The sequence below is a fragment of the Pinus tabuliformis genome, chromosome 3_2, assembly GCF_031772625.1.
Source record: "Pinus tabuliformis cultivar Carrire ecotype Pingquan chromosome 3_2, CPIR1, whole genome shotgun sequence".
NCBI classification, from domain to species: Eukaryota; Viridiplantae; Streptophyta; class Pinopsida; order Pinales; family Pinaceae; genus Pinus; species Pinus tabuliformis.
This window is the reverse complement of record NC_142302.1, coordinates 1,114,902,898-1,114,926,017: the sequence shown is the minus strand read 5'-3', so window position 1 is coordinate 1,114,926,017 and position 23,120 is coordinate 1,114,902,898. Positions and strand designations below refer to the sequence as shown.

The 23,120-nt window shown below is 37.4% G+C and overlaps 1 protein-coding gene across 1 annotated transcript; it reads left to right on the top strand.

Annotated features, from left to right (window-relative positions):
* The first annotated feature begins 6,341 nt into the window (after nucleotides 1–6,341).
* On the top strand, nucleotides 6,342–6,845 carry LOC149184572 (protein S40-6-like). The gene has a single exon (XM_089415379.1). The coding sequence runs from the start codon at nucleotides 6,342–6,344 to the stop codon at nucleotides 6,843–6,845; it is 504 nt and encodes a 167-aa protein (XP_089271505.1).
* The last annotated feature ends 16,275 nt before the right edge of the window (nucleotides 6,846–23,120 follow it).

Here is a 23,120-nt window from a genome sequence, read left to right as displayed (position 1 = left end):
CAGCTCGTCGGCTTATGAAGATCGTGGTGATTCGCTGGACATAATTCACTGCAAGTTCAAACTGATGAGCACGTGAGATGGAGGTTGAATTGCGTGGCTGTTGATTGCCCACGCAGATCTGTGCAAAGAAGGGAGTTGTGTTCTTGAAGGCAGCGTGGTCTCAACCTATGTGGATTCAATATTAAAACGTTGTTCCGCCATATCATTTGCAAAGCTCGAATGGATGCAAGGTAGTTTTTTTTTTATCTTGTTGCTAGCAGTATTGAAATGTCGTTCGATTTGTTTGCTAGTCGCTGGTATTTGCAATTTACAGTTTGTGGAATTTTATCAAATTGTTAATTTGATTAAAAAGGCAAATTAAAATGTCAAAAACACAAAGTGCTCGATTTGAGATCGAGAAGTTCAATGGGAAAAACAACTTCGAGATCTGGAAAGTTAAGATGTATGATCTACTCGTGCAACAAGGCGTGGCGAAGGTGCTGTTGGGAAAAGCCAAACAGCCATACACCATGACAGATAACGAATGGAGTGACATGGATGAAAGAGCACTAAGTGGCATTCGATTGTGTTTGGCGGATGATGTTTTATTTAACATCGTGTCAGAGAAAACCGCTACTAGTTTGTGGACAAAGCTTGAAAAGATGTACATGATAAAATCCTTAACCAATAGGATTCTTCTGAAGCGACAGTTGTACAGTTTGTGCATGGAGGTACATCTATTACTGATCATTTGAATACCTTTAATACTCTCTTGGTGCAGTTAGAAAGTATAGAAGTAAAATTTGAATCAAAAGATAAAGCTGTAACTTTATTATGCTCGTTGCCCGAGTCATGGGATCATTTTGTTACTTCTATAAGTCTTAGTTCATCAGAAACCCTTGAGTTTGATGATGTTGTTGGAGCTTTATTATCTGAAGAAACAAGGAAAAGGTCAAATTCAAAAACCTCTACATCAGAAGCAATGATGGTCAGAGGTCGTTCTAAAGAAAGACGCTTCAGTAAGCACGACAACTCGCGGTCAAAATCGAAAGGGAAGAAGAGTAAGGTAAAGTGCTGGTTTTGTGGCAAATCAGGACATTTGAAGAAGGACTGTTGGAAGAGACAGCAAACATCCAAAGCAGACTCTTCGATAGAAAAGAAAGAAGCAAACACGACAGATACAAGTTCGGCATCCGTTTCAGGTATGAGTGATGAAGTGTTATCAGTTAGTTTGTCTAATCATGATCAACATTGGTTGTTAGATTCTGGTGCGTCAAATCACATGTGCATTCATAGAGAATGGTTTAAAACTTATAAATCAATCAATGATGGAGTAGTTTACATGGGAAATGATGTCACATGTAATATTGTGGGAATTGGAAGCATCCAGATTAAAATGTTTGATGGGACAAATAAAATATTAACTGATGTAAGACACATGCCTGAACTCAGAAAAAATCTCATTTCACTAGGAGTACTAGACACAAATGGATATAAAACCTTTATTCAAGGTGGAGTAATGAAAGTTTATAAAGGAATTTTACTAGTAATGAAAGCAAAGAAGGTTGGAAATCTTTTTCAGTTAGAAGGAAGAACAGAGTCAGATCATGCTTCTATAGTATCTGAAAACGATAGTAATTCTACTTGTCTATGGCATCAAAGGTTGGGCCATATGAGCGAAAGAGGATTAAAAATTTTATTTGATCGTAAGTTACTTCCTAGTTTAAAGTCTTTTAAGTTAGATTTTTGCAAACATTGTATATATGGGAAACAAAGCAAGCAGAAATTTAAAACTGGAAAACATACTAGTAAGGGAATCCTTGATCATCATATTTTGTATCTTTTATAGATGTTTTCTCTAGGAAATTATGGGTCTACATGTTGAAAAGAAAGTCTGATGTATTCACAGTTTTCAAGCAGTTTAGAGTATTAGTAGAAAATATCAATGGAAGAACCATTAAATGTTTAAGAATTGACAATGGTGGTGAGTTTAATTCAAAGGAATTTGATAATTATTGCAAGGAAGTTGGGATCGAAAGACATAGAACTACTACTTATACTCCTCAGCGAAACGGAGTTGTTGAATGCATGAACAAGACTCTCTTAGAAAGAGTAAGAAGTATGCTAAGTAACGCCAATTTGCAGAAGGAATTATGGACAGAAGCAATATCTATGGCTTGTTATTTGATAAATTGATCACCATCAACTGCAATAGGATGAAAAATTCCTCAAGAGGTATGGAAAGGTCATCCTTGTGATTATTCTAAACTGAAAGTTTTTGGTTGTGATGCATATGCTCTAATTCCAAAACATCAACGTTCTAAATTAGATCCTAAATAAAAAAGATATATCTTTGTTGGTTATGGTGATGGGACTAAGGGATACAGGTTGTGGGATCCTACTACTCACAAGATCATCATTAACATAGATGCTAAATTCAATGAATCTTCACTCAATAATCCTGATGTAGATGATAAATTGAAACAAGATAATGTACCTAAGTTTCAACATATTCAGTTTGAAACCAGTTCAAATACTGATGATAGTCCAGATGAACAAGTTTCAGATGCAGATCATGAACATGTTTCAGATGCAGATCATGAAGAAGTTCCTTTAGATAATAATCAACAAATTGTGGAAGTACCAGAAACATCTTTAAGAAGGTCCAAAATAATCAAACGTCCTCCTAAAAGGTATAATGATTATGTTACTTTAGTTGCTTTAACCGCTAATGATGATGAACCTTTATGCTATCAGGAAGATGTAGAAGGTTCTAAAAGTGATAAGTGGAAAAAAGCTATGAAGGACGAGATGATGGCATTAGACAAGAATGCCACATGGGATCTGGTAGAACTTCCTAAAGACAAAAAAACTGTGGGATGTAAATGGGTTTACAAATTGAAAAGGGGTGTTGATGATACAGAGGACAGGGACAAAGCAAGGCTGGTTGCAAAATGTTTTTCTCAGAAAGCAGGAATTGACTTTCATGAGATATTTTCTCCAGTTGTAAAAATTGTTTCAATTCGGATTGTGTTAGCATTAGTTGCTTTACTTGATTTATAATTACACCAACTAGATGTTAAAACTGCATTTTTACATGGAGATTTAGATGAGGAGATTTACATGGAACAACCAGAAGGGTTTGTTCAAAATCGCAACAAGAAATTTGTTTGCAGGCTCAAGAAATCATTGTATGGTCTGAAGCAGTCGCCTCGACAATGATACAAGAAATTTGATTCTTTCATGATAGGTCAAAATTATATAAGGAGTGAATATGATCATTGTGTTTACTTTAAGAAATTGAATAATGGCATGTTCATTATCTTAGTGTTATATGTTGACGATATGCTTTTAGCAAGCAAAAGCATAAGTGAGATCAACAAGTTAAAGGCTCAGATGGCTAGGACGTTTGATATGAAAGATCTAGGAGCAGTAAGATAGATTTTGGGCATGGAGATTTTCAAAGACAGGAGTAATGGTAAGTTGTGGCTATCACAAAAGAAGTATATTGAGAAAATACTCTTGAGGCTTGGTATGAACAATGTGAAGCCTGTTTCAGTCCCTTTATCTTCCCATTTTAAGCTTTCTTCAAGTTTATGTCCTAATACAAATGAAGAAAAGGAATATATGTCTCGAATTCCATATGTAGTAGGTTGTTTGATGTATGCGATGGTGTGTACATGACCATATATTTCGAATGTAGTTGGGGTTGTCAGCAAGTATATGGCAAATCTATGAAAATAACACTGGTCAGCAGTGAAATGGGTGCTTTGGTATTTGAGAGGCACAAGTGATTATTGTATCACTTATAACAGAAGTAGTGAATTTGTTTGCAGATATGTTGATTTCGATTTTGCAAGTGATTTGGATAAGGGAAGGTCAACTTCAGGATATGTCTTTACTCTTGTAGGTGGAGCTATAAGCTAGATGTCAAAACTACAAAACATTGTTGCTTTATCCACTACAGAAGCAGAATACATAGTTGCTTCACATGCTTGCAAAGAAGCGTTTGGTTGAAAGGTTTGTTTGGTGAGTTTGGTAGGTTGCAGGACAACATCAAGTTATTTTGTGATAGTCAAAGTGCAATTCACTTGGCTAAAAATCCAGCCTATCATAGTTAATCAAAGAACATACCTATCAAGTACCATTTTGTAAGACAGGTTATCACTGAAAGGGGAGTCTCTCTTGAAAAAGTGCATACAAAAGAAAACTGTGCAGACATGTTCATGAAACCAGATTTGCTAGAGAAGCTACGATGGTGTTTGGCTTCTCTTGGCTTGCAGAAAAGATAAAACTAATAATGGAACAGGGTATCAGGCTAATTGTTGTCAAGGTGGAGATTGTTGAGATTTCTTTTAATTAAATTTGGAGAAAATCTCGTGAATGTGACAACAATAGGATTTGTTGCTAAATTGACTCCATTTAATTCTGATGAGGAGTTATTGCATCCTATATTTGTTGTGAGTGAATTTATGATTCAATTTCTACTCCCAGCTATAAAATGTAAGCCCGTAGAGGCAAATAATAATGAGAGATGAGAAGGTGGCTCAAATCTGTTGTTGTAATCTCCTGTTGAGTAATAAGATTGCCGATGCCTCTGTTTGGTGGACGTAGCCCAGATTGGTTGGGTGAACCACGTTAAAATTGTTGTCTCATGTTTTTCTGTTGTGTGTGTTTATTAAACTTTTTGCTGTGCATACTCTGACAACTTGTATTGAGCAAATGAATGTAAACTGTGTAAATTAATAACCTTCTTCTATTACAATCACAGAGTGGATTCTACTTGGTTTTCTTGTTATTGTATAGAGTAAAATGAATAATAGTTTGTGTTTGTTTTTGGGTTTGTTGTAGGCTTTCTGAGAGAGTATCTTAAGTGTAAGAACAACCTACACCATGAATTCTTTTTTCTTGATATTGTATAGAGTAAAATGAATAATAGTTTGTGTATGTTTTTGGGTTTGTTCTAGCCTTTCTAAGAGAGTATCTTAAGCGTAAAAACAACCTACACCATGAATTATTTTCACTGATTGATTGCCATGTTAGTAATAGCGATTGCATTTATTATTCGACAAAGAGTTTTACTAAACCAATTGTTTTTTTTAATCTACATAAAAATGTATATTGTTTTTTTAATCTACATATTTCAAAAATAGAAACTGTATGTATGATTTTTCATTATAAATGATAGGAAAGAAATTATCATCACCTTTCCAAGCTACGAAAGCTCTGTCAACTCTTTCATAGGAGGGGATTATTATTGGTTTTCTTGATACTGTCGTAACCTTTTTCACAGAACAACAATGATTGAATAAATAGGTTACCTATTTGAGCAAGGACCCACTTTCAGCAAACCTGTTTTTGTTTTCCATTAACTACAATTTTTTTTCAAAAATAAAAAAACCTTTGTACAATCGTTCAATATAAACTGTGACATGGAAGGAAGTTGTCTTCAGCTTTCCAGTGAAGAAAATTTTGCCAACGTTTCCCAATCATTATTATACTCCAGTAAATGTATAACCTTTCCCAACCATTATTATACTCCACTAAATGTATAACAAGGAATGGAATAGACGGCAATGAAAATAGCGTGAATGGTCTGCCTCGTAGATTGTTATGGTTAACTTTGTCAGAATCTCAATGAAAATAATGATTTCAATGCAAACTTTTTAACATAATGGATGCTTGTCTTATTAGAGAAATAGTAGATTTAGAATCTTTACAGCTGGAAAAATTTGAAATGAATATTTGAAATAAAGTCTCAAAGTAATATATATTCATAGTTTAAATATTAGATTGTAGTGATAATAACATATTTTAATGTAATATATATTCATAGTTTAAATATTAGATTGTAGTGATAATAATATATTTTAATGAAAAAATATTGTTATATTGTTTAATCATAGTTTTGAAAATAAATAAATCAAAAGTTAATTCTTAAATTATCAATTACTTAAATTTTATTAAAATATTATAAAAAATATAAATGAAATTTTAAATATTTATTTTATTTTGTTTAAGTCAGTGAGATTGATTTTATCTTTTTTTTTTAATTAATAATATAATTTTTAATAAAAATACAATGTTTTATTAAGATGCTCTAGGAATTTCAAATCGGGGCTAAGGCTCAGCCATAGAGCAGTCTATTGGAGAGCCGTAAAAAATGGTTATTTCCACATTTAGTTCTTCATCTTTCTGAGCAATGAACTTTGGTGATTGTTGCAGTGGATCAAAATCTTCCCTTTTGGATAAATTTGTGTGGATAGTATTTTGTTATGTGAGAAAGTGTATATAACAATATTATAAAGAGGTAAGTTATAATCTCTATTAGAGTGTGAAGGTTTTCATGTAGTATGAGATCGATGAGTGTGAATGTTTTCATGTCCTCATATCTGATGCCATCGTCAGGGAGTATAAATGAGCTATGGGAAGAAGACCTGTGGCCTGTCGACATAGACATGGATGCCGATCTTGAGGATCGCAAAGATAAGATTTGTAACGACGGTCAATTTGTCATACAAAGCACAGGATTCAACGGGAGCCTGCGGACGATTGCGACGATAGCAGATTCATCATTGGACACTAGGCTTCGACGACATCATCAATCGATGCCCGTTAACGTGCTGGACTGGGGAAAAATACTGGGAGTCGACAGCCGGAAAGAGCAGTACCTAGATGCCGACGATTTCGACATGGCCGGCGACGAGCAGAGGGAGATGCTTCCACCGCACGAGTACCTGGCGAGGGAGTACGCCCGCTATCGGATTTTTAGAACATCGTCCATCTGGCTGGGCGTGGGGCTGAAGGGCCGAGAGATGAGACGGGTTCGAAACGCAGTGTGGCAGCAAACCAGATTTCTTGGCTAAAAAATAACGGTCTTCCTCTAAATTGAATGAGAAGGAAATTCTAGATCTTTTGTCCTCGTGAAATAACTATCTTGAAAGCGAAAGATCTTTGTATCTCTTGTATATTTATTTTTTCTTTATTGCATGAATGATGAATTATGTATCGTTCCAGGCTCCCAGCTAAGGAGATACTGACTGGGTTCTGCTACTCACATAGATTTTCCGCTATAAAAAATTAGGGACATCGTGAGTGACAGTTGCTGTATATTTTGCAATTTTGAAAGTCTTTCAGGTTGGAATTGCTATTTCGGCGGCAATGGAATCATTGATGTATCACTTCTAGGTTGGAATTGTTATTTAGTCAGCAATCGAACCGTTGATGTATCACTGGTTTGGTTAATCGTGGGTTTCAACTAATAACTAACCTAAAATAAAATATTACATAATGATGTATCACTGGTAGGTTGGAATTGTTATTTTGTTAGCAATCGAACAGTTGATGTATCATGGTTGGGCTAATCGTGGGTTTCAACTAATAGCTTATGTAAAATAAAATATTACATAAATTGTTAAAGAATGGGAGCTAAAACTTATATTCTGAAACTAGCAGTTTACATGTAAGTAAGTTGCATCTGTACAAGAGAGCAAGTTGCACCTAGACAATGTACAAGAGAACGCTCTATCCAATTAAACATAAAATCAGAAATATATAGGTTTGCATCAATTTAGGAAGATTAGAACTGACCCCTAGAAAATAGGAACTAATCCTAATCTAGGACACTCATACAACTAACAAACAAAATATCTCCAATAATACAATATTCTCCATTATTTTCAACTCTCCCTCTTATTATGCATTATCACAAGTATTACAATATTCAGTAAAAAATTATTTACACTAAACCTTTTCTCTAACAAAATGAAACTGAGTATCAATATGTTTTGTGTTTTTGTAAAACACACGGTTTTTTGCGAGCTTGATTGAGCTTTGGTTGTCACATATGATTAATTTTGCATCTTTTTTTTTCTTCTCTAGCATCATGGAGAAGTCTCCTCAACCAAACTGCCTCACACATGGCTGCACACACTGCTTGATACTCTGCTTCTGTAGAAGATAAGGATACAATACTTTGCTTCTTGCTGCTCCAAGCAATTACCCCGGACTCGATATTGAAAGCATAAACTGTTATGGATCTTCTGTCATCCAGGTTTCCTGCCCAATCTGAATCTGAAAAACCTGTCAAATTAACATAAGAAGAATCAATGTACTTAATACCAAAATCAATGGTTCCTTGAAGGTATCTCAAGACACCTTTTGCTATAACCCAGTAGTTCTCAAGAGGATTTGACATGAATTGACTTAACAAACTGACTGAAAATGCTAAGTCAGGTTTAGTTGTAGTCAAATAAATCAGACTCCCAACTAATTGTCTATACAATGTGGCATCTACCTCTTTAGAATCATCATCAATCCTAAGTTTAAGATTCTGCTGTAAAGGCACTGAGGCAACTTTGCATTGTTCCATTTTGAACTTTTTCAGTAATCCTCTGACATACTTTCCTTGAGTGAGAAAAGTTTCGCTAGAGTCCCTCGAAATTTCTAGACCTAGACAATAATGTAATTCTCCGAGGTCTTTCATTTCAAAAACTTGCGACATATACACTTTGATTTATTTAATCAATTCATTAGCATTTCCAGTGATAATTAGATCATATACATATAAATAAATCAAAACAATTTTCCCCTTTTCATCAAACATAGTATACATACTTGGGTCGTTTTTGTTTCTCTTATAACTATGCTGCAAGAAAAATGAGTCATTTTTTCATACAATGACCTGGGTGTCTGTTTCAATCCATATAATGCCTTCTTTAATTTGTAGACTCAATGTTCTTGCCCCTGTTTGATAAACCCTTCAGGTTGTTTTAAATATACCTCTTCTTTCAATTCTCCATTTAGAAAAACAGATTTCACATCTAGCTGGTGTAGACTCCAATGATGCTTTGTAGCTAAAGCTATTAACATTATGAAAGTGTTTAACTTAACTACAACAGCAAAGGTTTCCTCATAATCAATTCCTTCTTTCTATGAATAACCTTTAACTACCAACCTAAATTTATATTTGTCTACACTACCATCTGATTTGAACTTAGGTTTATATAATCATTTACAACCTATAGGTTCTTTTCCTTCTGGAAGTTCAACTAAATCCCAGGTTTTGTTTTTAATTATTGACTCATATTCTTTCTTTCATGGTTTCCCTCCATTCATCATACTAACTTGCTTCATTATAATTTGAGGGCTCAACAACATTTAAAACACTGGTTATAAGAGAATGATCTCTATACCTTGCTGTAATTGAGTCTGCCTACCTGATCTCCTCGGTAGCAGACTTGCCTCAAATCTGTCTTGCCCACTCCTTAGTGGACTTGGATTGCTGACTGTACCTGCATCACTTGATTATTCTTTTTTCTACTGCTACTGCTGCACATGGTTGTCCTTAATTTCCTCACTGTTGTCTTCAATTAGCAAAGGCATGTGCCACTCCTCATAGTCTTTGTCTATGTTCCCTTCATCAACCTGCTCATGGAATATAACATCTCTACTCGTAAATACCTTGTGAGTAGATTTATTAAACAGTTTGTATGCTTTAAACTTAGAACAATGCCCTACAAATATGCATTTTATGGCCTTAGCATCCAATTTATTCCTATCCTCCTTAGGAATATGTGAAAAATCTTTCGATCCAAATACTCTTAAATGATTAACTGCAGGCTTAAAACCATATAAAGCCTCGAATGGAGTCTTAAGATCAAGACTCTTTGTTGGAATCCTATTCTTTAAATACACTGCAGTATTAATAATTTCTGCCCAAAAACCATTAGATAGGTTCTTACCTTTCAACATGCTGTGTGTACACTCCACCATAGTTTTGTTCTTCCTCTCTGCAACCCCGTTCTGCTGTGGAGTGTGGGGTACTGTAAACTACTGTATTATTCTGTGGTCCCTACAATATTTGATGAAGTTTCCAAGCTTGTATTCTCCCCCTTGATCTGAGAGGAGAATTTTGATGACCTTCCCTATCTGTTTTTCAACCATACTTCTAAATTCTTTAAAATATTCAAAAGTATGACTTTTCTTTTTGATAAAATATACCCAGGTATATCTTGTGCAATCATCAAAAAATAATAAAAAATAATATGCTTCTCATAATGATCTTGTCTGCATTGGTCCACATATTTTAGTGTGCACAAGTTCGAGGATATCTCTCTTTCTTCTATTTAAACTTGAGGGAAATTCATCCATGTGCATTTTTCCAAGTGTACATCATTCACAATCAACATGTGCATTTTTTAAAATAGGGAGTCCATTAACCATACCTTGTTTTTGTAGTAGAAATAGTTCATGAAGATTGATGTGTCTCAATATTTGATGCCAAAGATTCTATGTTGTCATCATTTTTGAAGTCAAAGCTTGGTGTGGCATGCTTGTAACATTTAACTTGTACAGGCCTTCAACTCATATTCTAGATGTAACTAGTTTCTGTTTATTGAGCAAATCCTTTATGACACAATATTTAAAAAAAAAACTCTACCTTCAAGTTCTGATCTGCAATCATAGAGACAAAGATCAAATTCTTTTTAATGCCTTGTAGATACATGACATTCTCGATGTGCATGATATTTCCATCAGGCAATATCACAGGAATGTCTCCATACCCTTTAATATGGTAGGCTCTAACATCACCAAGGTAGATATTAACACCATTGTTGGTTTCTTTAAAACTTTCAAATCAATGCTTATTAACTGTCATGTGAGTAGATTCTCTAGAATCCACAAACCAGGTTTCGACCTCATCAATCTCAGCAGTAAGAGAAAAATCAGACACAAAGAATTTGAGGTCATGTTTCTGATCTTCGTCAGCAAAATTCCCTGTATGCTTCTTCTCTCTGTGGTTGGCTCCATCAACCTTCTTTTTATAACAATGTTTAGCAATGTGACTAGATTTACCACAGTAAAAACACTTGATTCCTGAATCAATTTTGGTAGAAGACATACCTTGAAGTGGCTTTCACTGGGGTGTACCATTTCCTTTCTGTCCTACTCCTGGTTTCCCTCTGAAAGGATTTTTCTTCACCATCAATGCAAGATCTACATTCTGAAGCTTCAGATTCACCCACCTCTCTTCTTCTTGCATTAAGATCCCTGACAATTCTTCGAAAGTGGGGGCTTTCTCCCTCATGTTCAACCTTGTAATAAACATCTGATAATCATCAGCGATACCATTCATGGTAATCTTCACAAGATCCGTGTTCAACACTTTCTCCCCTATATCGCCCAACTTGTCTCTCAACTCTTTATTCTGAGAGGTGAATGCATTAACTAATTCATTTTCCTCCACTCTGATGGACAGAATCTTACTTTAGGAACAATAAGCAATTTGTAGTCTTTACCTCATACAGATCTTGGAGAGTCTCCCAAATACCATTTGCATATTTTCACTCTCTGTTGTGAGGGAAAATGCAGTCTTACACTGACAATTTTAATAACACCTTCACTTTGTTCTCCCTCTTTTTCCAATCCTAAATTGCTGACACTGTTCCACCTCCGGCTATAGTCGGCTTCACTTCGTCCCCATTTGCAATTTCCCACGCACTTTACCCCTCAAGAAGTGTCTGCAATTTGAATTTCCAATTTGAATAATTCGACCCATAGAACTTGTTTCTCTCATTCAAGTACGCTTCTCCAATGTTATTTTTCATTATGACCGGGTCGATCTATGGATCTACCTCAAGATCCTCAATCTCCAATAGTAGATCTAGCCAACAGTCAAAATTACATGGGTGATCTAAAAAAAAAAAAACATACCAAAGGGGGAAATATTTGAGGCGATCCACAACGATCGATCCACACAACTGATCTAGAACCCGATCCACTACACCGCTGCGGGTTTACAGTGTCAGATCCACACTTTCTGTCAGCGCTGCCAGATATTTCTCTAAGAAAAGGTCGATCAGTGTGTTTTTTGACCCCAACTTCCATGTTGTTCCCTCTTTTAGCCATTTCGGGAAAGAGGGAAAAAACTCGTGTTGCTGCAATTCTGCACAAGAGAAAAAAAACGCCTCTCTTCAGCCACCAAGGCTCCACTACTGCCACTAAAGCTCCACTGCTGCCACTAAGGCTCTCCAACCACTAAGGCTCCACTACTGCCACTAAGGCTCTCCAGCCACTAAGGCTCCACTGTTACCACTAAGGCTCTCTAGCCACTAAGGCTCCACTGTTACCACTAAGGCACTCGAGCCACTAAGGCTCTCATTTTTTCCACTAAGCCACTCAAGCCACGAGCCACTAAGGCTCTCAATTCTTGATTCTTCCATTAAGTCACTCTAGCCACTAAGGCTCTCAATTTCGCCACTAAGGCAACGAGCCATTGAGGCTCTTAATTCAGCCACTGAGACTCACTAGCTCTGATACCATGTTAAAGAATGGGAGCTGAAACTTCTAATCTGAAACTTGTAGCCCATAGGTGAGCAAACTACACCTAGAGAATGCCCAAGCAGAGAACACTCTATTTAATTAATCATAATAACAAAAATATATAAGTTTACATCAATTTAGGGAGATTAGAACTGACCCCCAGAAAATAGGAACTAATCCTAATCTAGGACACTCATACAAGTGAGAAACAAACTCTCTCCAATAATACAATATTCTCCATTATTTTCAAATTATTGACTAAATGGTTTCAGAACACTATGTTGCACCTTCTTCGTTACACTTTATCTATTTTTCTTCAATTTGTGAACACACTCCAAAGTTTGTGTAAAAGGCATGGACAAATTTCTTCTTCATCATCCTCGTCAATGACAATGAAAATTGTTTATTATTTTGCCAATACTTTTTCAATGATACAAGATATTTAAGATAAATAATGTAATGAAGTTGAATTAAAAAAAAAATATTGATATTTAACAAAATGGAATCTGGGCAAAAAATGGCATGTGTAGAAATGGTATTTGTGGAACAAAACCATTAATATAATATTTGATCTGATATTCACCCTATGAGCGACATCAGCTAAAGATTTATTAAACTAAGGTATTACAGACTCATGTGCTGGTGTGTGTGTGTTCTATGTTATTGTAGCAATGGATCGATCAGATTGCCAATACACAAACAATAGAATGGAAAGACAGCAGAGAAATACAGTAAGCATACATAAAGACACAAGCAATTTTAATAAGGAGTTCACACTATTCTCTAGGGCTACATCTTTGGTCCAAATTTCAGTGGTGGCCTTATTTTATTGTGCCTTTAAGCAGAGAAATTACAATACAGGGACTCAATGTGAGTTCTCCTGAAGTAGGTTTTTCTTGGAAGGGTGGTTCTTGGATTCCCCTAGCCACTTGAGTACACAGACTTATTCTTCCAACTAGCTCTGTGACCTTCTGGTCTACAGGGGAGAGCCTAATGTGGTGCTCATCCCGGACAGATTCCTCTATGGGAAGGTTTGAATCTTCAAGTTCTCTGGTGCTCGATGCTGCCTCTGGTCAACTTGGCCCTCTGTCTCTTCTTCTTTGCTTTACTGTTTTTTGTGTTCAATCCTCCTCTCTAGGTTCACTGTTCCACTTCTTCGTCTCTTGACTTTTGTTGCCCTACTTTCGCTTCTCCATTGACTATCATCTTCCTTTGTTCATGGCTTTAGCCATTCGACCCCTATGCCTGTTCGGTTCCTCTTCTGCCTCTGTCTCTTCACCTTCTATAGCGCGCTTGGAGTTCCCTGTTCGGCGTCATCATCAGCACTCATGGAGTGGCCACTTGTCCTCCTCTAAATGGCACCAACATACTTCGTTGATTCATTTCTTCAGTTACATTGTGGATGAATCTTTCCTCCATTGTGGCGGTCAAAACAGATTCCAAATCCCTTCTAAAACACGGAGTAATACCTTGTCAATTCTGCTTCCTCCATCAGGCACAATCTCAGCGTCCGATCTGAGCCCTCCAGATCTGACGCCATACGCACGTTTCGCGCAGTTGACTTGCTTGACCGATAGCACGCGATCAACGTCGGTTTTCTCTCACCTCTGCCTGCCACACGTCGATTGGTATATGGAATCGCTCCACTCTCGTCCAAAACCTCTTAGCGTTCAAGGGCACCTCGATCAAAACCGTCGGTTTCCAGATTGCGGGTCCCGCCGTTTATACGTTTAGCACTTTTACCTTTTCAGCCCACGGTTCTCCGGCTCCTGATGCGACCGAGTGCTCGAGCTTCCCCATTTCAACCCTGTTCGCCCAGCGATCGCTTCAAAAATCACCTCTCTTTCCAATTCCAGGGCTCCCAAGGGCTACTTTGGCCTCCCGCGTGGTCTCCATGGGCCTCAGTCAGCGCGCTTTGACCAAGGTCCTCATCGTTCCACGTTGGCTGCCATTGCCATTGGTTCAGGGTGTTTTTGATCGCTGTTTTGGATTTCTTTAGAGATTTGTTCGACCTGATACAATCATGGTTCTTTGACAGTCTTCTATGGATCCAATTCGGATCACGGCCTTCCTACTGAAAAAGCTTTTGGACCACCAAAAGTTGGTTTTTAAGCATCGACTAAGTGAGGATACTGTTTCTTCACTTTTCCAATCTCAATCCACTTTGCGCTTCTTGGTTTTGATCCTTTGGGCCCAATCCTGAGGTACTCCACATTTCCCCTACACGTCGTCCTTGCCTTCCTGTCCAACACTGTGTCTTCCCGCAACTCATTGAGATATTCAGGTAGCAGGTCATTGATAGAAGGAAATTGACTCTACTCTTTAGGGTCCTCAATCATTGAAGGTTCAAACAATCTCAAGCAATCTGCATTTACGACTGAGTCGATGTGCATGTAAGCTGGTAAATCAAGGCGAAAAGCATTTTCCCCAATCTTCTCAGGTATCCTAAAAGGTCCATACCTGATAAGCTTTAGCTTTTTACCTTCACCTTGCATCCTGTCCTTGCTAATATACAACCAGACTTGGTCTCCAACTTGAAAACTATGCTCCATCCGATGCTTGTCATGCCTAGCCTTGTACTTGGCCTGGCTTTTTTCTAGTTGTTCCTGTACTGCCTGGTGGATCTCCTGGATCTATTCAATGAACCTAGTTGCCTTGTCCACATCATTGTGTACATCAACCATGGTATCTTTACCAAAGTTAAAATCCAAAGGAGACCTTGGTGTGAAACCAAAACAGGTCTCAAAAGGAGATCTCTGTGTAGAAGAGTTCTTGGCTCTGTTGTAAGCATGCTGCACATAACACACGTGTTCATCCCAAAGCTTAGGATGTTTGTTGCAATAACATCTCAGTATCTGGATCACTATCCTATTTACTACTTTTGTCTGGCCATCTGTTTGTGGATGAAAAGCTGTTCTCTTCTTTAATTTGGTGTCCATAAGTTCCCACAAACTCGACCAAAACTTCCCCACAAATCGGGTGTCTCGATCAGATACAATGGAAGTGGGTAATCCAAAATGAACCCATACATGTTCAAAGAACAATTTTGCAGTCTGTTCAGCTATGATATGTTTACTACAAGGTATCAAAATACACATTTGCTGAACCTATCCACAAAAACATATAGATAATCATGACCTTTCCTAGATTTAGGCAGTCCTCCAACAAAATACATGGAAACACTTTCCCAAGGGGGAGAAGGAACTGGCAATGGAGTGTACAAGCCTAGTTTTCTGTTGATGGGCTTTCTTTTAGCACACATGGCACACCCTCTTACATACCTAGAAACTGTCTCATTCATTTTCGGCCAATAGCAGAATCTTTGCAGCTGTGCAACTGTTTTACTTACCCCAAAGTGACTTGATATCAGTGAAGTGTGTGCTTCCCTAATTATCTTTACTCTCTCGGTTTGTGGAATATAGAGTTTCCCACAATGGTATAAGAGTCGGTCCTTCATATGATAGTCCAATTCTTATACTCTTCTTGCTTGACTCAAAGTTGCATATACATCTTTAAAGTCCATATCCTGAGCATATTGTTCTATGTAGCATTCATGTAGCACAAAATTTTGCTTAAGTATGGTAGATGCATTTATAATGGGTCTAGGTAACATGTCTGTAACCTTGTTATGTATGCCCTTTTTATATCTGATGACTAAATGAAACTGTTGTAGAAACCCCATCCATCTATAATGTCTTGATTGTTGCAACTTAGTTTGGGAGTGCAGATATTAGAGTGGCTGGTGATCAGTATGTATTACTGTCTCTTTTCCCATTAAATAATGTTTCCACTTTTTCACACTCTGAACTAATGCATACAATTCTTTAACATATGTAGGATAGTTAACTACTGCAGGATTAAAGGTCTCAGAATGATAACATATGCGTTTACTGCGCTGTGTCAACACTGCTCCCATGGCATAGTCACTGGCATTAGTTTGGATCTCAAATGGTCTTTGTAAATCTGGTAGTGCTAGTACAGGTGTTGTACTAATTCTCTCTTTCAAGGTGTCAAAGGTTTTATGATGTTTCCCTCCCCACTAAAACACCTTATTCAATCCTGTTAAAGCATGTAAGGGAGCTGCAATCGAGGAGAAGTTAGAAATGAACTTCCTCCAATATTGTGCTACTCCTAAGAAGCTTCTCACTTCTATAGTAGACCTGGGTTTAGGCCAGTTCAAAATGACTGCCACTGTAGAGGGATCTATTTTTAATTCACCTCCCCCTACTATATGACCCAAGTAGTTTAGAGATGTTTTGCCAAATTCACATTTTGAGAGTTTAACATAAAGTTTTTCTCTTTTCAAAACATCTAATGTCTGCTTAACATGCTTTAAATGTTCTTCCCATGTTTTACTAGAAATCAGAATGTCATCCAGATACACAATAACAAAATCATCAAGAAAAGGTCTGAGTACATCATTCATTAATCTCATGAAAGTAGCAGGAGCATTAGTTAAGCCAAAAGGCATAACCAACCATTCATACAATCCCTGCTTCGTTTTGAAAGTAGTCTTCCATGCATTTTGCTCTACAACTCTGACCTGATGGTATCCACTGTGCGATTCCAACTTGGTGAAATAAATAGCTTCCTTTAATTAATCTAGAAGATCATCTATACGAGGAAGGGGATAACGATTTTTGATTGTCATCTTATTCAGTGCTCGGTAATCAATGCATATTCTCTAAGAGCCATCTTTGTTTCTCATCAAAATGATTGGTGACCCACATGATGATGTGCTAGGCCTGATGAAGCCCTTCTTGAGCAACTCCTGCACCTACTTCTTGATTTCAGCATTCTCTAAAGCAGACAACCTGTACATCCCAATATTATGCAAAGGAACATCTTGCTGCAAAATAATATCATGTACTATTCCCTTTTTGGGTGGCAGACCTTTAGGTTCTTGAAACAAGACATCATACTCTGAAACAACCTTTTCTATATCAGCTTGCTGTTCAACAATACAGCCCTCAAATACATTGGTTTTATTAGGTTTATTTTCCTTTACAACCATCAGTAAGGATTGTTTACATGAATTTATCATTCTTTTCATCTGTCCTGAGTTTATGAGAGTATAATTATTCTTGAGCTTATGAGCTCTTACAAAGTATTCGATTCCATTTTTAACAAGTAGATACTTGTTCACAGCTCTATAGAAAATAACCTTTCTATCATACAAGTAAGGACTTCCTAAAACAAATCCACATATATCCAAAGGAATTATGTCTAACTCAACCTCATCTACAAATGCTGACCCAAAAGAAAACTTGAGTTTGCACTGTCTAGTCACTTGTAGTTGTGCTTTATCATTCAACCATCCTAATGGGTATGGTTTCTTGTGAGGTGTAGTTGCTAATCCCAATTTCTTCACAATTGCTTCAGAAATCAAATTTACTTGTGAGCCACTATCAAACAAAGTATCAATCTTCTGATTTTTGGAAATAACTCGAATATGGAAAAGCTCATGACTTTTTCTCTCATTTTCTTCATCAATAACAGATTGAGCATAATTACTAGTAGATCCTTCAGAATTCTTACCTTTTATACCTGTGGCTGCTATAGTTGTTTCATCTCCCGAGTCTGACCCCAAATCTTTCTGAATAGCTGCAGCTGCCTTCTTCTTATTGCCCTCGGACTTCTTAGGTCTCAGCTCTGGATGCAGAATCCAACAATGCTCATCATCATGCCCCTCCTTTTTACAGTGAGTGCATGAAGCTTTGGTTTTCTGTGCAGTGTTAGCCTTCCTTGCTTTCCACTTCTGTTTTCTTTTCTCCTCGCTCTTGCTTACAGTGGGTTGGGATGGTCCCCCAACTTCTGGATTTCCATTCTTTCCGCTAGCTTCTAGATGAGTAGCTTGTACTGATACCTCATCTATACTAGTGGGATTAAACATGAGGATGGTATGCCTTATGTAGCTGTGTAGACCACCAATGTACTTCAAAAGAGTCTCTAGTGAGTCTAATGAGATACCCAATATCAATGCTCTCTTTCTGAACTCTTGAGTATACCCTTGCACACTTTGCCCTTTCAACTGTTGAAGAGTTTGCCAACTCATCATGGCTTGTTGCATGTAGGCCAATGGATAGAACTTCTTTTTGATTGCAGAAACAAAGTCACTCCAGACAGAGATGGTCTTACCATGTCTTTTCATATTAGCTTGGGTTCTGCCTTCCCACCAAACTAAGGCAGTGCCTCATAGGCGTAGGCTTTCCAGCTGAATTTTACTCTTGTGTGAGGTTATGTTCTGTACCCTGCAATACACATCAATTTGTCTAATCTAATTGTCCAACTTTTCAGCATTTAGCTCTCCATCATATATAGGCAAATCAAATTTAACATCTAACTTAATCAAAGATGCTTTCTTATTATGCATAGGCCTATTAGGAGGTGTGAGAAAGCTTTCCTCTTTCCCCTTTCCTTTGGAGTGGTCATGGCAGTGAGACTCATCTTTTTCTTTATCTTGTTTAGAACCTGATGAATCTTCAATCTTTTGCTTTCCAAAGTCTCTGTACATTTCTTCTACCATAGACTTTATAGCTAGGAAACTCTCTATGAATTGAGGGTTTGGCCCAACAGAACCTTCCTTTGACATTGTCTTCCGAGAATAGACTCTCCCAATTTCAGGATTAGTTTCCACCAACTCTCCTTCTCCTAATTTGAACTTTGATCTTGTGAGCATTCACAGCTAAACCAACACAAGCTTGTCTAACCTTACAACCTAGTGCTCTAATACCACTTGATCTGATAATCACCCTATGAGTGACATTAGCTAAAGATTTATTAAACTAAGGTATTACAGACTCATGTGATGGTGTGTGTGTTCTGTGTTATTGTAGCAACAGATTGATCAGATTGCCAATACATAGACAATAGAATGGAAAGACAGCAGAGAAATACAATAAGCATACATAAAGACACAAGCAATTTTAATAAGGAGTTCACCCTATTCTCTAGGGCTACATCTCCGGTCCAACTTTCAGTGGTGGCCTTATTTTATTGTGCCTTTAAGTAGAGAAATTACAATACAGGGACTCAATGTGAGTTCTCCTAAAGCAGGTTTTGCTTGGCAGGGTGGTTCTTGGATTCCCCAAGCCACTTGAGTACATAGACTTCTTCTTCCTACCAGCTCTGTGACCTTCTGGTCTATAGGGGAGAGCCCAATGTGGTGCTCAACCCGGATAGATTCCTCTATGGGAAGGCTTGAATCTTCAAGCTCTCTGGTGCTCGATGCTGCCTCTGGTCAGCTCGGCCCTCTGTCTCTTTTGCTTTGCTTTACTGTTCTCTATGTTCAGTCCTCCTCTCTGGGTTCACTGTTCCACTTCTTCGTCTCTCGACTTTTGCTGCTTTACTTCCGCTTCTCCACTGACTATCTTCTTCCTCTGTTCATGGATTTAGCCATTCGACCCCTATGCCTGTTCAGTTCCTCTTCCGCCTCTATCTCTTCACCTTCTACAGCTGCGCTTGGAGTTCCCTATTCGGCGTCATCATCAGCGCTCAGGGAGTGGCCACTTGTCCTCCTCTAAATGGCACCAGCATACTTCGTCGATTCATTTCTTCAGTTACATCGTGGATGAATCTTTCCTCCATCGTGGTAGTCAAAATGGATTCCAAATCCCTTCTAAAATGCAGCGTATTCCCTTGTCGATTCCGCTTCCTCCATTGGGCACGATCTCAGCCATCCGATCTGAGCCCTCCAGATCCAATGCCATACGCACATTTCGTACGGTTGACTTGCTCGACCAATAGCATGCAATCAATAACGGTTTTCTCTCACCTCCGCCTTCCACGCGTCGATTGGTGTATGGAATCTCACTGCTCTCGTCCAAAACTTCTTATCGTTCAATGGCGCCCCTATCAAAACCGTCGGTTTCCAGAGCGTGGGTCTCGCTGTTTGTACATTTAGCACTTTCACCTTTTCAGCCCGCGGTTCTCCGGCTCCCGATGCGACCGAGTGCTTGGGCTTCCCCATTTCAACACTGTTTGCCCAACAATCGCTTCAAAAATCACCTCTTTTTCCCATTCCGGGGCTCCTAGGGGCTACTTTGGCCTCTCACACGGTCTCCATGGGCCTCGGTCAACGTGCTTTGACCAAGGTCCTCGTCGTTCCATGCTGGCTGCCATTGCCACTGGTTCATGGTGTTTTTGATTGTTGTTTTGGATTTCTTTAGAGATTTGTTCGACCTGATACAGTCATGGTTCTTTGACAGTCTTCTATGGCTCCGATTCGAATCATTATTATTTAAAAAATTAATTAATATTATTAAATGATTGACCTATATAAATTGTTTTATTATTATTTTAAATTAGATTTTAAATAAAATGTTAAGATTTAGTTAGATTTTTTTAAATGGTTGTATAAAATTGAAAGTATGCTTTAAAATTATAGTATATAATCTAATAAGATAAAGATAATTATTTAATAATTAGAACTAAATCATAATTTTAATTTTTTCTATTATCTAATTAATCAAAAGAATTAACCTCTCAACTATAATATGGAAGGTTGGGATAATATACTGAATCTTTCCTGTGCATCCCATAAATTAGTCCAAAAGATTTTACTCATAATTTGAATTTATTTATTTCTAAATTCATATTTATTCATAACATTTTAATGGTTATACGTCTTTAAAATCATAGTAAACTAGCCTAGATCCATCATAACTCCATATATATCAAGCGCTGAGAGGGATCAAATCTCTCGAGGTGTAAACCTCTTTTTTGAGTGAAAAAATTGAGGAAAGGTTTGCACCTCGAGAGATTTGATCCCTCTCGATGCTTGATATATTGAGAGTTAAGATGAATCTAGGCTAGTTTCAGTTTTGTATGCTAAATATGTCTGAGATTAATCTGGTCATTTTAATTTTAAGTTTGCTTAGTTACCTCAGTTTGTTGAGATGATAAATATTTTTAATAACTTTAATGATGAAAAATGATGAAATTAAAATTTTGAATGCAAAGTGACAATGTAATAGTGTTGAATGATAGAAAATGTGAATAATAAGAATGTAGTCAATTACAAATAGTCTTCATTGTGATTAATCTCAAACTATTTTCTTTTACTATTCTTATTGTCACCCTTGTTACTTTTGTCGTCTTTTCGTATTGATTATATGAAAAGGATATTTGAAATCATAAACCATTTAAATCTTTAGCTCAAGATGTTGTCGTAAACATCATACTTTGTCTCTCTTGATCTCAAATATTAATAGTTTCAATTACTGTTACACAAAAATCAATGTACATATGTCAATAATTTTTTGTGCTTACACTGAAATCAATGCACAATGTTAATCCAATCACTTCAAAATTAATTTTCCATCATACATCCAATTACATCAAATCAGAAATCAACGTCTACACTGAAATCAATGCATCTAATGCAAGAAATCAAATAAGATTAGAAAACAACATTTACACTCAAATCAATGCATCTAATGCAAGAAATCAAATAGGATTACAAATCAACATCTACACTCAAATCAATGCATCTAGTGCAAGTAAGAAAATAGGATTAGAAACCAACACCTACACTTAAATCAATGCATATAGTGCAAGCAATCAAATAGGAATAGAAATCACCATCTACACTCAAATCAATGCATTTAGTGCAAAAAATCAAATAGGATTATAAATCATCTACATTGAAATCAATGCATCTAATGCAAGCAATCAAATATCATTAGTAATCAACATCTACACTAAGATCAATGCATCTAGTACAAGCAATCAAATAGGATTATAAATCACCATCTATATTGAAATCAATGCGTCTAGTGCGACAAATATTCTTCCCTCTCTCCCCCCTCCATTTATATCTATATCTCTCTTCATCTCTCTATCTCACCCCCCCAAACACATGCTCTTTCACTCCATATCTATCAATCTCTTTGTTCATCTCTCCCTCTCTCCCTCTCTCTCTCCTTCCCTCTCTTCACCTACCATCTATATCTCTATCTTCCTTTGTCTCTCTATATCACCCCCAAAACATACACTCTCTTTCCTCTCCCCTGCCTCTATCTCTCTTCCATCTTGCTGTCCTCTCACCCTCTTTCTCTCTCTTCCTTATCACTCCCTCTTTCTCTCTCCACCTTTATCTCTCTATTTATTTCTTCTTACCTCCCTCTCTCTCCCCCTCCAAATCCATCTCTCTTTCCCTCCCTCTCTCCACTCTCTCACATCTTATCTCTCTTCCTTCCTCTCTCTCCCACCCCTCTCTCTCTCTCTCTCTTTACTCTCCAACTCTAGTACTATATCCCTCCCTCTCTCCTTCTCTCCCCCATTTTCTCCATCTCTCCTTCTTTGTCTCTTTATCTCACCCCAAACATACTCTCTCTCTCTCTCTCCATATCTCCCTTGCCACTCCCTCTCTCTCCACTTCTCACTTTCAATGGCTTTCTTCTTACCCCTTTCTCTCCCCCTCCAACTCCATCGCTCTATCTGTCCCTCTCTCCTCCTCTCTTCCTTCCTCTCTCATTCTCTCTCTCATCCTTCCTTGGAAGACTCAGCCAGCCCATTTCCTTGAGGATAGTAGGTAGTAGAGTGGTCAACTGTGATATTAAATTTTTGAAAAAAAAGTGCTAAATTTTGGAGACTTGAAACCCTAGGTATTATCATTCATAATATTCATAGGACATCTAAACCTGGCCAAGATATTCTCCTCCAACAAATTTGTTACCACAGTGTTAGTTGCATTCCTGGCTGGGATTGCTTCTACCCACTTGGTGAAATGTTATGTGGTTGTGAGGATCCACGTGTGTTGGTCGTTGGAAGGGGGATGTATCACTCTGATAAATTCTAATCCCCATTGCTTGAAG

Coding starts and splice junctions, on each gene's coding strand:
- LOC149184572 (XM_089415379.1), top strand. CDS start 6,342: ATGAGTGTGAATGTTTTCATGTCCTCATATCTGATGCCATCGTCAGGG.